General features: G+C 38.6%; 1 protein-coding gene across 3 annotated transcripts in view; it reads right to left on the bottom strand.

Moving 5' to 3' along the window:
• AFF4 (AF4/FMR2 family member 4) overlaps positions 1-14889 on the bottom strand; it is an 81979-nt gene that overhangs the window by 34983 nt on the left and 32107 nt on the right. For 2 of the 3 annotated variants that reach the window (XM_044454572.1, XM_044454573.1), the window contains exons 3-5: positions 9381-10172; positions 7450-7494; positions 4255-4341 (exon numbers count right to left, since the gene is read on the bottom strand). In XM_044454572.1, the coding sequence (XP_044310507.1) occupies positions 4255-4341; positions 7450-7494; positions 9381-10172 (924 nt within the window). Of the gene's footprint in view, positions 1-4254; positions 4342-7449; positions 7495-9380; positions 10173-10358; positions 10477-14889 lie in introns of all 3 variants that reach the window. The other variant, XM_044454574.1, reaches the window with a different exon arrangement.

The raw sequence follows: 14889 nt of genomic DNA, 5'->3' as shown, positions 1-14889 counted from the left end.
TAGAAATATTTTAAATAAAATAAAATAAAATGATAGCAGATGGCTGAAAAGAGAAAAAGAGAAGTCTATTCTAGATTGGATTACAAACTGGCAGGCTAGGAATGATTCTGGATTGAGTTTTACTTCTAGATTATCAGATGACAGGTTTGGCTGGTACATCAGTTACATCCACTACATCACAATTAACCACTACCATCCATGTCTTACTGATCGCAATATTAAACTATTATAATCAACTCTGCATGGAGATACCTATGAAATTGTTGCAGAAATTATAGATGGCACAGAATGGAACCATACAATTGGCATCAGCTTGATAGTGAACATCCTTTCCTCATACAAAGTTATGACTACTATGATACTTGTTTATGATGAACCCACTATAAAAGAGCTATCACCACTAGTTAAATTAGTGTTACAACTTGTATCCATAACTGCTCACACACATGCAACTTCTGTTTGTCTATTGGCTAGGTAGTCTCATAAAACTCCTTTCCAAACAGGAAACTCTTTACTTCAAAAAAGCAACATTGAAAAGCATCTCATTTGGAAGACTTGGGAGTTATTTACAGGGTTGTCAGAATTAAAACATATTCCTTAATAGTAAAGTAAAATATTGGTTGCTATAACTAAGAAACCAAAGTACTAAAGCTAAATTTGATCAGGTATATTTCTAGCAAGATTATTTTTAGATCGTGCAATATTACAAAAAGAATTTGTGGAATGTTACTTAGGGTGTAATCCTAAAGTCTCTGGAGACCTTTCCAGGGAGCATAAGATTTTGCAAGTTTTCCCTCCCAAATTCACAGACACTAAGACAAGTTTGCAAAGGGCACTTTAAGGTATGATCCCTCTTCCCCCACCCCTTCATTGCAGCAGTGGAAAGAACTACAAGTACCATATTTTTCGCTCTATAAGACGCACTTTTTCCCCCTCAAAAGGGGAAATGTCTGTGTGTCTTATAGAACGAATGCGTGTGTGCCCAACGCCCGGGACACTGCCAGCCGCCTGCACCACGTGACACCACCTGGCCGGCAAGCGCTCGGCACGCCCTGCTCTGCCCCCCCACCCTCCGGCGCAGGTGAGAACTGTTAATCACAGGTTGGTGTGTGTTTTCAAATGGCAATCCGTCTTTTCATGAAGCCCATGGGGAAGTGATGGGGAATGTGCATGTGATTATCAGGAAGCTTTCCATGGATCAGTTATCTGTTAGTTGATCAGACACATTTTTTTTAGGATCAGTGGATATTTGAACAGCATTACCTTCGTGTATGAAGTTTATTCTTCAAAGGCTACTTAGCCTGCTGTGTTTTTGATTTACCGTACAATATCTCATTTTTTGTCAGAAGTTTTTTTCTATTATTTACTAGTAGGGCAGCGTGGGCATTACTGGTTTTTTTAGATTTATTATTGAATTGTCTGCAGCAGCTCTTGTATAACTGGTGCAGACTGTGGATTCCTTCAATAATTCCACTACTGACTAAGAAAGTGATGTCAGTGATTGTGAGCAACAGAGCTTCATAAATTCTGATCTAGTGATGATGAGTTCTATGGGTTCAATGAAAACTAGAAGAGTACTCAAACTTTAAAGTCTCTCTTTTGTTAATGACAGTGATGATGGTTCTTAATGCCACTGTTGACTGCTGTTCACTTTACAAAGTTGAAATACGGTATTACTGTATTCTGTTATAGTTTATTAAATAGTTTAGTCAACCATTTGATTCAGAATATTTTTTCTTGTTTTCCTCCTCTAAAAACTAGGTGTGTCTTATGGTCAGGTGCGTCTTATAGAGCGAAAAATACGGTAGCTGTTTTCTAGTTTGCAAAGATTACCCCACAAATTACCTCTCCAGCTCCATCCCTGCCTGCAACAGCTGAGGCTGAGGCCAGTCTTGAGAGAGATGTAAACAAAGAAGGACTGAGATGCAAAAATCATCTCTGTTGGTCCTCCTGCTCTACCAGCAGAGCATAAGATACTTAGAAGCCTCTGAGACTGAACACTTCCTTCTACTGGGCGGTAACCTGATAGGGCTGCTCATTTAAACTTTCAGTTCTCTGCAAAGCAAACCATGTGCACCATTCTACAACTAGGCTACCATTGCAGGGAAATCCAGAAACAATATTAGCCTTAAGTTCTAGTAGCCTTGTGCATTCTAACACCTGCTACATTAACCATTTATAGTGAAACAGTAGCATGGAAAATAACAGCATTACAAAGCACCCTCTCTTCTACATTACAAAAGCATTGCTAAACCAGCAAAATTTCTATTTGCCATATTCATGTGTCTATTTATAAGCCTGAACTAGACAACTGATATGTATACCATGTGCAAAATATAGAAATTTCCCATATACTTCTTTGTCGTCAATAATAGCATGAAGGATATGGTACTAATTGTCAAAACTGAGCTATTTCCATTACTAGCTACATAAGATGACTCTGGGAAATTCACAGCTACATATAGCTACCATCTTACAGTTAGGTAACAGAGTCACATAAGAGTAACAAATTCTAGGTTAATGAAGCAACATATACACCCATTTATATAATCTATAAATCTTTGCCTAAGGCTCAAATAGCAACAGAACTGCCAAGAAAGGGTAACTCAAGTTAAAACTTGATATTGAAAAAATATACTCAAGTTAACATACTAAGCTCTCTTGATGGTTGTTAGAGAATTTTCATGAATTTGAGCAAAGCAATTGCTTTTTTCCCAGAAAACAATTTCTCTTAAAGGGAGAAACAGTGTATATCAATAAAATTACAGCAAATGTTCAAGGCAAAATGCTAAAAGCAGATGAAAATACTATCGCAAATATGAGAGGGGGTTGAGTGGCCATGGCCCACACACTGCCAGTTGCAGTGAGATGGGCCCACAGCCTTCCCCAAATCCCAGCACTATCAAATAGAACTGCTCAGTTACAGTGATGCTGCTGAAAATTTCTGTGGAGGGAAGGAAGATTAAACTGTGCAATGATTTTTCCAGGGAAAAGGGATGCATGGAGAGGATTCCTTATATATTCTTCTTCCTTGCAACATTGTGGTGACACCAGCCTATCACCCTGGTGGGTGACACTACTGCTACCAAAAGCATCACGCAATTGCTCACATGCCCTATTTCCTGGCAGCAACAGGCTTCTCCCAGCCCACCAAATGGCAAGTGGCCATTGCTTTTGGCAGGAGCAGTGGGCAACCTGTGGGAAGAGAAATGACCATGGAGGGTGTTGCCCACCGCTGCATGACAAATATGCTGTAAAACATTCAGGAACCTCTAGGAGTAGCTTCCTTTCAACCACTTTAATTCTCTGTATATTATTGGCCTATAATACAAACAGAACAGCTGATACGGCAGGGTGGGCAATGTGTGGCCCTCTTGCCATAGCTGGACCACAACTTCCGTAACTTCTCAACATTGATTTGCCAGTTTGGACTACAGGGTGTTGCAGTCCACTAATATCTTGAAGGCCGACATGCAATGGTAAGAGACAAAGGTTACCACAAGAGGAAAAACTTAGTCAACTGCTCATTACAAATAGGCCTCACAAATTCATCCTTGATCATGCCTGTTACAGTGGCTGTGTAAGATTTTAAGATATCTAAAAGAATACAGATTATTATATCTGGAAACAGTTTAGCTGAAACTTTCTAACAGGAAAAGAATATGAACAATTACTATTGCACAGTATTCTGAATGCATGAAACAAAATAAAAGCAATGATCAGAAATAAAAGCAACTGAATATTTGAGTTATTACTACACTATAACATGTTTGCAAAGCTCATGCACACATATTATCACAAAATAATCATATATATCACATTAAAATCCAAACATACAATTGCTTATAATACCTGGAACTAACAGTCATGATAACCCAGCAAGAAATCCAGTAATACCTGAGAGCTAGTAGACAAATGCCCCAATAAGAAATCCAAAAAGAAATGCATGAAATATATGCTAGTCTTTAAGAATATGGAAATTTGTTGTAGAATAAGCTTCTGATAAAACTACCCGAACAGTTCAGTGGAAAAGTCAAGCATGTTTACATGGATAGGTGGGGGTGAGGAGGTGCCAGAAGGTTCAAGAGCACAAGATAAGAAGATGTCTATACAAACAGAGAATGCATAATGTTGAAATAAATAATTACAATTGTATTATGAAATTGTATTGTAAAATATAATTGCATTATGAAAATTGTGAACTATAAATGGCAATGTTTCTATTTGTAGAATCATTTTGTGCTCTTCACTGACCTTTGTTGGGAATGGAAACTTTGAAGGTTCAGTTTTGCAAGGTGTGTGAATAGCAGTCAATGGAGGTGGCCAAATATGAGTCATCTCCTGTTGTGAATACAAAAAAAAGATATGCAGCACAATTATATTTTAATGCAAACCAGAAAGTAAATTTAAGATATTAAAATATTGAAAATATTTGCATTATGAAAAGCAATTAACGACTGTTCAACAGTATTGCAGTTCAGAGAATGAAAAAAACAAAAACAAAAATCTGATAGCCCTGTGAGCCCAGAAAAACTGAACATCTATAAAAACTTGTATTTACAGCTCTTCCAGCTTTATGTGGGTTTTCACATGTAAAAAACGATTACCCTTCCCTGTCCTTACCCCTGCCTTCCCTTTGTTTTCTTCAAATCTCCCCTCCAAAGGATGCCCCAACATGCAGAGCAGACCTGACAGGCATGTAAGGCACCCCAAAGGGGTAAGGCAATCTGTTCAACTAGCATTATAGCTTCTGTTGGTAGACTGACATCATTAAACAGAACTCCGGATTCTTAAATGAACTTTCTAGGTACTAACCAAGGCAATTTCCCTGTGAGGGATGGGAAAGAACATCTTAATTATAATTCTGAAAAAAAACACAAAACTCTAGGTTGGCTCCAGGCTATGCAATAAATCTATTTTTTTCTGCCATCTCAATCAGATAAACGTGCACAGGTACTAAACTCATGTCTGGGTTGAATCACTAGGCTAGATGAGGGCCTATACACTTAAGCTACCTGCGCCCCTACCTGGAGTTCGACTGCCTGGCGACGGTGACACACGCGCTGGTGACTTCCCGCCTAGACTTCTGTAACGCGCTTTACGTGGGGCTTCCCCTGAAGACGGTCCGAACACTTCAACTGGTGCAAAATAGAGCTGCCAGGTTGCTGACGGGGACAGGGCGTTATGCTCACATGACTCCAGTCCTCCGTCAGCTTCACTGGCTGCCCATTGAAGCCCGGGCCCAATTCAAGGTGTTGATTATGACCTATAAAGCCCTAAACGGCTTGGGTCCTGGCTACCTGAACGAGCGCTTACGTCCGTATATGCCCGACCGCCCTTTGAGATCTGCGGGAGAGTCCCTTCTCCGGGAACCCTCCATGAAAGAAATTAGGAGAGTAAGTACTCGGAGGAGGGCTTTCTCTGTGGTGGCGCCCAACCTATGGAATTCACTCCCCAAAGAGGTCCGCCTGGCACCATTGTTACTGGTTTTTCGGCGCCAGGTAAAGACCTTTTTATTTAAACATCATTTTAATTGTTAAAATATATGATCTGGCCAGGGCAACTTCTTCCTTCTCTTTTCTCCTCCTATATTATTTATTTACTTTATACTGATAATTTTAATTTTATATTATTATGTTTGTAACTCAATGTATTTTTTTATTTTTGTATTTAATGGTAATTTATTATGTTCTATTGTATTTCAATGTATTTTATTGTGTTGTAAGCCGCCCCGAGGCTTCGGCAAGGGGCGGCATAGAACTGTAATAATAATAATAATAATAATAATAATAATAATAATAATAAGCTAAATTTTGATGAGTTTAAAGCTTGACTAATTCCCATGTTTGAGAAACAGTGTACAGCATACTGTAGAAGTGGATGTCTCCACCTGAAAAAGCAGGTACTCCTTGATCCATCACTGTCTCTGGAAGCCTGGATGGCATGGCCTACCTTTTTCCAGCTTTAGCTGGCATTCTAGCTACAAACATTTCAGGTGAGAAATAATCTGGCCACAGGTTTTTTCTACGCTTTGGTATGTTCCTGATTAGATTAAGCAAATGGATTTATGCATGAAGTTGTCCTTGGAGTAGACCTGGAAGCTTTGATTCAAGTGCCAGAATTTCAACTGATGTTGCCAAGTAGACTCACAATATACCTAATTTGAAGAAACTAGACTGGCTGCCTATTTGCTGGTGCAAATGCTGGGACCCAAACACTTAAAAGTTTTTCCATATACCAACCTACCCATGTAAGAGCATCAATTGAAGATCTTTCCCATGAACCCTCATTAGGGGAAGTAGATTATATATACCTTTCCTATTGTAGTGCCTTGATTGTGGAATATCCCTCCCACTATGACTGGTGCCAACATTACAGTATTTTCAGCACAAGTGCCAAACTACTGCTAAAAACAATTTGCACAGACAATTTAATTTTGTTATGATTAGCTTGTTTCTCTTATTTTAACAGCCATTTAATTGCTTTACTGGAGGCTTTTTCTTATTTGCCTTTGTCTTTTTAATTTGATGTACTGAATTTTAGTGGTGCATATTATAAACATCCGTCATATCCACAAGGTGGTTTAAAAATATTTAAAATAATAAAACCTCCACTTGCAGTACACCTCTGCTTAAAGCAGGGGAAGTGATTTTGTTTTTGTTTAAAATTTGAATCCCTTTCCCTGTTTAGACTCATATGGGAGGTGATACTGGGGGCTGCAGGGGGAAAGAGGCACTGGAAAAAAATGAAGCAGGAAGACTCTACCAGCTTTTGTTCCTTTCTGTGAATGGAAGGACAAATCAGGATCTAGACTAATAAACCAAGTTATTACAAAATTGCAAATACTTGGATGTAGACTTAGGCATGTTTTGGGGAGACCCACTTAAATAAAAATAGTCTTCATTTTCTTGTTCCATTTATTTCAATAGGTTTTTTCTAAGCAAAATCTGGATCTAACCCATTATGTGTGTGGTAACCACTACCAAAAATACTTCCATACCAAAATAAAAACCCAAACTGTTTAATCAATAAGGAAAAAACCTGGTTTCACTGCTAATTAATTTCACATGTGGATATGTATTTCCTAAATGAGTATTCATATTGGGAGGGATTCAGAATCATTCCTCCACCTGCAGAAAGATATGGCTTGCAGAACAGGCATTTATATCCTTTCCTCGCTGCTACATACCCTTTGTATCTCCTCCAGAGCACTGTGGAACCCTTTGGAGGGCATACAGGGGGCTGAAGGAGGAAGAAGAGGTCACAGGACACCCATTCCACCTGTGGTATCATCCTGTGTATGGAGGGACGATTCTGAATCTAACACATTCAGTTTTAAGTAATATATTTATTTTATATTTAGGGTAATTTATTCTCAGTATGTTAAGAAAAGTTCCCTACACATTTAAAAAAACAAATCCCAAGAGCAAGAATATGAGTGCAACTTACTTTTAGAATTTCATCCACACTGCTCATGTCACCAGATGCTGATGCCTACAAATCAATGTTCAAATTTTAATGGGCTTATCTTTATTTCAATATTTTAACATTTCTAGAAAAGCAGTGAATCTAAAATCACCTTATTGTTTGTTCAAATTCAGGATTTCCATCCAATATTAGTATCCAAAAGAACCAATATATGAAGATATAAGGAGGTAACAGACTTATATGTATTAAAATAACTCTAAAGTTGCAACTTTCATAGTAAGAATGAAGATCTGCTGTGTAACCACCCCTTTCAATAAACTACCAACACTTAACTTTTTAATCTCCCATTCAATACCTTTTAAATATATGCAGTTTGAACTATTATCTAATCAATAAATCTTGGAAACAGTAATCTAAGCAATATAATTTAATAACCTTGTTTCCTGAACTGAAGTGTACTGTAATATATATATTTCTGGAACCCAGTTTTCATGTCCATTGTTTCCTGTGCTCTTTCAGATCCAAGAAGAAAAAAAAATCTAGTTCTATGAATGCAAATTCATTTAATGAAACAACTGTAAATATGAATCATAGTCGAAATCAAATAGCCCACCATCTCTTAATTTTAACTCAAATGGATAACATTGGAAATTAATGGTACCAATTTTTATGGAATAGTTCCCCCAGATGTTCAACACAGCAAGATGCAATATAGAAAAAAGTAACAAATTTGATTTAATCTTTCATATATAGTAAAAGTTCTCCCTTTGTAAACATCGAGGATTGGATCTACAGCATGCTTCCATTAGTAGATGTATGCACTCAGAGTGCTTCTGCCCACAGAAACTCCTCCTTACCCTTTCCAGTTCCCAACATAACTATCTGCACAGTACCAGGGAATTTCCCAACTATCTGGAATTTAGGTTTGCAATAGGAAAATCTATGCAAATTGTCCCTTCTTTTATTCTGTATGTGGCATTTCTTCCCTGGATCACAAGCCTTCTGCAGATGCAAAAGCCCATCCATTCACAGGAAGCAAACTCTGGATCAAGGTGAAACCACTTTCAGTGCAAAGTTAAATTCAATTTCAGAAAAGCTCTCATGGGAGAAGGGCATTCCAGTGGTGGGTGGGGTCAAAACTATTACAACATCTGCATACTGTAGTTTAAAGCTCTTGCTGTCAGTAACTGAGCTTTAGGAGAGACATTTCAAGCTGTTAGTATGGGAAAAACTGCACAAAAGCCAGGAAACAAGCAAATGATTGGTGGCTGGGCAGAAGAGTGAGGCTAGTGTGGCCATCTGTAAAACCTCCAAGGGTGCTGGCTTTGACTCGCAGTTCTCCAGCCCTGGTCTTGGTGCAATACAGACAGGGATGCAGATGAGATCGTTGCGTGTTTGTTGTTATTATGTTAATATGCATTAATATTTAGCAACACATTGTAGCTGATGGAACAGAAGTACACTTAAAACATTTTAAAACAATGTCATCAGAATTAAATGTGCAAATTTCAAGTTTTCAGCATAATATAGCAATACAAAAAAGCCGCTATGCAAGCAATCCATCAGAAGATGTCAGGCCTGACAAACATAACATTTTGGGTGCTAAATCCCTAGCAATGATCAACAAGCAGACCAGAAGGCTATACTGTATATCCTTCAGGTGTCAAAGAAACAGAACTAGCAGAGGAAAAGGATCTCGATCTCTCTCTCTTTTTAATGAAAGCATTTATTCTTTAATTTTCATTGGATATGTTTTACATAGCCTTGAGGCTATGTAAAACATGGAAAACTGCACATCATTGCTAGGCCTATTGACTTTTACATTCAAACTCAAAATAAAACAAGTGTCTTTCTAATAGGTGTCCTTCATCCACTGAATAACCCAAGTTTATTTTCAGGAAACAACAAACACCCTCTCTATTCCATTAAAAAAAAACGCATATGCAACTTACATCCAGTGGCTGGGAAGGTATTTTCAGCTTTGTTAGATGTGCTTTGCTGCTAAGCTTCAACTCATTCATACTGTTGCTGTGAGTCTGGCTACTGTAGTGTTCAGAAGATAGCTTTGGTTCCATGGACTCTTGACCATCCATAGGCCTAACATAGGCAGTAGGCTTCTGTAACATTGTATTTGATTTTGACATAAGTGATGGAGGGAAAGACTGGCTACCACTAGAAAATGAAGTTACACGGGAAGGAGAGTCCCAGTTGGCATCAGGGTCTCGTGGAGATTTGGAGCGCTGATGTTCCTTGCTGTGATGCTCATTTCCATGAGACCTCGAATGACTGGGGTTCAGAGAAGAAACTGCAGGTGGTTTTCCAGGGCTGGAAGAACGGGACTTTGAATGTTCAGATCCATGCTGTGTCTTTTTACGGCTACTGCTACTCCCACTGCTGCCATATGAGTCACGATCATGCCTCTGCCCACTGTTACTAGTGCTATTGCCACTGCTACGCTGGCCAGCATGTCCACTCTGTAAACCTGAGGACCGCTTCTGTGATTGGGAAGATGTGCTAGGTGCAGGACCAACAGGTGTCCATTTGCTGTTCTGATGAGAACTAGTACTGTGCCTCTGATCACCAAAGAAACTTTGGTTGGATTTTTCATCTGGGTTTGAAGGTACTGTTGGTTTGGGAATTCCAACAATCTTCTGGAGGGACCGGTCACCTATAAGATCATTCATTTCATCATAATTTCCAAGCATGCTTTGAATACGACTAGACAATTTATCTTCTTTGCTGGTCTGTGTGAGTAAAAAAAATAAATCATGAAGCAATAATACATTTTAAAATACACTGCATAACTAAAAGTTGTTGTATAATTTAGCATTTAAGTCATCTGCATGTCCTGAACGATAACCTGTATTTGCTAGTGCATTTGCTTATACAATAACTTAACTAAAGTTAACTATGATCATTAAAATGCTTACTTCCAACAGAAATCAGAGCTGTACGCTTTAATTACATGGACAGGGTTGCACTCCCCCTAAAGGACAGGGGTGCAGTCTGGGAGTGCTCCTCAACCCAGAGCTGTCCCTGGAGTCCTCCCTCAATTGTCACCAGCCAAGATGAAGCAGCAGGATATGAAATAGAAAACAGGATCATTCCACCATTTCTGATGCAAGTTTACTTACTGCTTCCCCCTCTTCCCTCCCCATCCCTTTTTCCTTTGTATCATGTCTTTTCAGATTGAAGCCTGCAAACAGAACTGTCTGGGTTTTATTGCTTAAATGTGAGCCATTCTGGGAGCCTACCTGGCAGAGGAAGTACTGGGGTAAAAACATGTTAAATAAATAATCATTCCAAGACAGACTTGGGTATTTATAAGAAACTAGCACTATTTATTTATCCTTTATAAGAAACTAGCACTATTGGCATTATTGATTCTGGGCAAGAAACATGTTGCATCTGAAAAGCATTTGTTCTGGCTGAAAAATTCCTTCAGAAGATTTCAGTCAACATAAGAATGGCTTTCACTATCAGCAAGTAGGGGTAATTTAACATTTAATCCTTCCTGAGGCTATGTAAAACATTGAAAATTAAACATAGTTTCTAGGCCTATTGACTTTTTCTCTGCAAAACAATGGTTTGGCCTGCTAACTTTAAAAAATTCATTTTACAGCCATTCCTTAATGCATTTTAATTCTGTTTGCTGGAGGTTTTAGTTAGGAATCTTAGCTTTTTAGAAGTTGGTCTGTATGCAGAGTTCTCCCTTTCCTTTTTGGGGTCCCTCTGCTTGGGGTATAAAAGTACACCACAAAGCTATTCCTACAGAGTTTCTGGGGTACTTTTCTGCCCCAGGCTTCTTTTATTTAATAGGAGAAATAAAGAGTAGAGGGCAGAAAGATTAAATTTGAATCAACACTTTGTGACTTGGAAGAATGAATTGGTAGGACTACTTATACATAAATAAGTAGTTAGAGAGAACTGGTTAGGTTATTCAGTAGGTCATAATTTAAAAAATAAACAAAATTACAACATAGAATGTGAGTTTGGAGGATGCCAGTTACCCCAGCAAGCTTTCTAAATCCATTCTAGAAGTCTTCACTGAATTAAGATGGCAAGGGACCTCTCCCAGTTTGTAAGTACAGATTTTGGAGAACACAAAAAATTCAAACATGAATCAGACATGTGGATTCCACAGTGCAGCTTCTGTGGATGTATAGACCTGTTTTTCACTTTGGACAGAGGGAGATTTGCACAAATTTGCATTAGCACTAAGGAATATTAACCCATTTGTGGTAGTGTGCATTCCTGGAAATAGAGCAAAATTTTGATTTAAAAGATCTGATGTGAAAAACAGATGATTATCCACAAAACTGAGCTAGAAAAGATGCAACAAAATCCATACAACCTATTTGTAAGACATATGAGCCATTGTTTGTTGTGCTTACTGACTCTGCAGAGGGCCAAAAGCTGGACTCCCTATTTCCAGGGGCTGTCAGGATTCTTCCTTTGACATCTTTAAGCCAAGCTACATTCACTTAGGATCATGATTCTGAGCACAAATTTTAAAAAAATGATTTGAAAATTTCTTGTATGGTAATTTTCCCCTAATGTTTTTTACATTGTGCATTTTAGACTTTGTTTTAATGGATTCTTGTAAACTGCCCAGAGAGCTTTGGTGTTGAGCAGCACAGAAGACAGACAAACAAACAAACAAACAAGATGGCTTCCAGTGAACTCTATTTAGTATATTTGGAAACCCTAAAAGCTTATGTCAGAGGAAACGGTGAGTATTTCTAACATAGAACGTATATTTAAGAACAAATCAAGTGAAACTCCAGCAAAATAAACAAAGAAACAGAAGTCTTACTCAAAGAACAGAAATTCCTCAATCGCTGCAAGTTGTATGTTTACACCAAGTACAGAGAGAAATTTATTCTTCAAGGTAACTCTTTGAACTTCAAAAATTCACTATGTGCTCATAAACTCCACTAATTTAGCCACTTCAAGGCAACTTGGGTTCTAACTCCTATGTGTAATCTTTTAGCATACTATACTTGCCTGTTTCTACCATGCATGTATTTCACATAATGTTTCAAATAAAAAGATCATAAAACTAATAAAACATAGAAATAAAAAGGAGTATTTGTTTCTTTCAGTCTCAGCATTCCCCATCATCTCCTGTCAATATTCTCAAGGAGCACATAAGGTTTTCAGTTTTCCTTTCCAGCTATTGTTTTCTTTCCACTGTCTCTTTCCAGTAGCTGAAATACTAATCCCACTTGGAAGGAGGGTGAGTTGTGAAGAGAAATTCAGTTCTTCTGGAATTGCCTAAACTGACTATTGAACATGTTTGCAAAACTAGAACAATATTTCAAATATCTGAAGGGACTTTTAGAAAAGCACTGAAGAGGGAAGAAAGATGGGACCATCACTTGACTGTCCTCTCCTCCCCAAATCTCTCATGTATACACCTCTTTCCTTTGTCCTACTCAGTCTGCAAAGGACAAGGTAGAAAAAGGGACCACCAGTGATCCAGTTCTTCTACCCTACCATGCTAACTTTCCACCATGTACTCAGATTACAGGAAGAGTTGGCAACTAATTGAAAGTCAAACAAGAACATATTGCGGAAACTACTGTGCATACAGGGTCTCATGTAAGGAGACTTTCCTGAAACTGCAAACAGTTTGGTAGTACACACACACACACCCCAACAACCCATGATTTGTTGTCCAAGCCTAGTGACCAATCTCATTATAGATACAAGGAATTGGCAAACCCTTGCTACTATCAAGTGGCTGGCAGAAGACCCCCAGTGCCAGACACCTCAAAAGGGCCCTCAGGACACTTGTGGGCAGTTGGCACTGGCTTATCCTCTCACCTGCAATCATTTGGCATTTTGGCTAACTGTAGCCTTTTTTTCCTTTCCCATTTTTTTTCTCCCTGGAGATTACAAAAACCGGTTTAACAGCTGGGCTTCATTATCCCTGTTTGACAGCCCTCAACAGCACCTTTCAAGTGCTCAAGTGGAACTCTGGAAAGGATATCAGCAGCTCCTGCAAGCTTTTTTTTTTATGAGTGTTTCCTCACTATGGCATGAGATTGCATATATATTACTGAACTCTACCCCTTGCCCTGTCAAATACCCCCCTTTAAAAGGACATTTGAAACTCCTTTTCGTGAGAAAATTGGAGGGGGGACACTTTCTCACCTTCACAAGTTGGTAAGCTTAGGACCAGGTGCAAAATATGTACTATTATGTGGACTGCTGGAGTGGGATGAAGTAGAAGATTTTGCCCTGAAGGGATGTAAATAACCCCACCCCCCCCCTTTTCATAAGCAAAGATTTCTCATCTTAATAGCTTGCCTTTTGACAGTGGTCAAGGAAAAGCAAAGAGGCAAAATGAATTTGGAACTCTTCTGGTCAATGTGCAAACTAGTGCTGCTTCAACTTTGCAGTAGGAACCCTTAGTAAATTGACCCAACCAAGTCTTCAAATCCCCACACCTGTGCAACTGCTAACATTTGAAGTTGCAAAATGTAGTTTTTAAAAAATTAAGTGTTTTTGGCCCAAATATTTTTAGGCAATAAAATGAATTTTATAGGATTCTAACAGCCATTCACCTTGGTACTGCTTAGGCATTCTGAAGGAACTTTAAGTGGCTGTCAAAATGCAGATTGTGAAAGCTAAGTGTGAAACCAGAGGAGAAAAAGGAAAAACGCTGTAGCAAGTTGAAAATAGTTCATAAGCATGACCAGGGGTCGGCAACCTTTAACACTCAAAGAGCCATTTGGACTCATTTCCCCACACAAAAGAAAACACTGGGAGCCGCAAAACCCTTTTAACATCTAAAATGAAGATAACACTGCATATATTGTTTTTTACCTTAATGCTATGTATATCTTCATTATAGTAGTTTTATATAGTACTATATACTATGTATATAGTAGCTGCAGCTCTTGTTCAGTCGCTAAAAACTGTTGTTTTTAATCTTACATTATAAACTAGTAGGACTCCTTTCATATATTTTGATTAGGATAACAGCTTCCTGGAGAGTCAAAGTCAGTGCTAAAGGGCTGCATGCCTTTAAGTTCGTCAGCAGTAAAAGCAAATGAATCTACCCACATATCATTAAATGTTTGGTTTTCTTCAGAAACTTTTCTTCGATTTATCCATGGTTGGCCTACCGGATGAAGTTGCAGATATAGGTGTGTTTAGTGACTGATTAGCAGATAAACAGTCAAGTGATGTGAATTGTGACAGGTCCCAAGCACAGCTTTTAACATTCAGATGAAGGAGATTACATTTGGACAAAGAGAATCTAACATGAGAGCCTGCAGGAAGCTTGTTCCACTCTTTCCCTGCAATGTCGCAATTTACTTAACCTGCTAGCGCAGTGTTCCTGAGTGGATGCCTCATCATCACCTATTCGTATTTGTATTTTGTAACTCGGAGCCTCGGTCGCAGATTGTGACACGTATTTTGGGCGACGGAGCCGCAGCAGAGGGATTC

Source organism: Varanus komodoensis, unplaced genomic scaffold (assembly GCF_004798865.1).
Source record: "Varanus komodoensis strain SLA01 unplaced genomic scaffold, ASM479886v1 scaffold7_3, whole genome shotgun sequence".
NCBI classification, from domain to species: Eukaryota; Metazoa; Chordata; class Lepidosauria; order Squamata; family Varanidae; genus Varanus; species Varanus komodoensis.
This window is presented reverse-complemented; position numbering and strand designations above follow the sequence as displayed.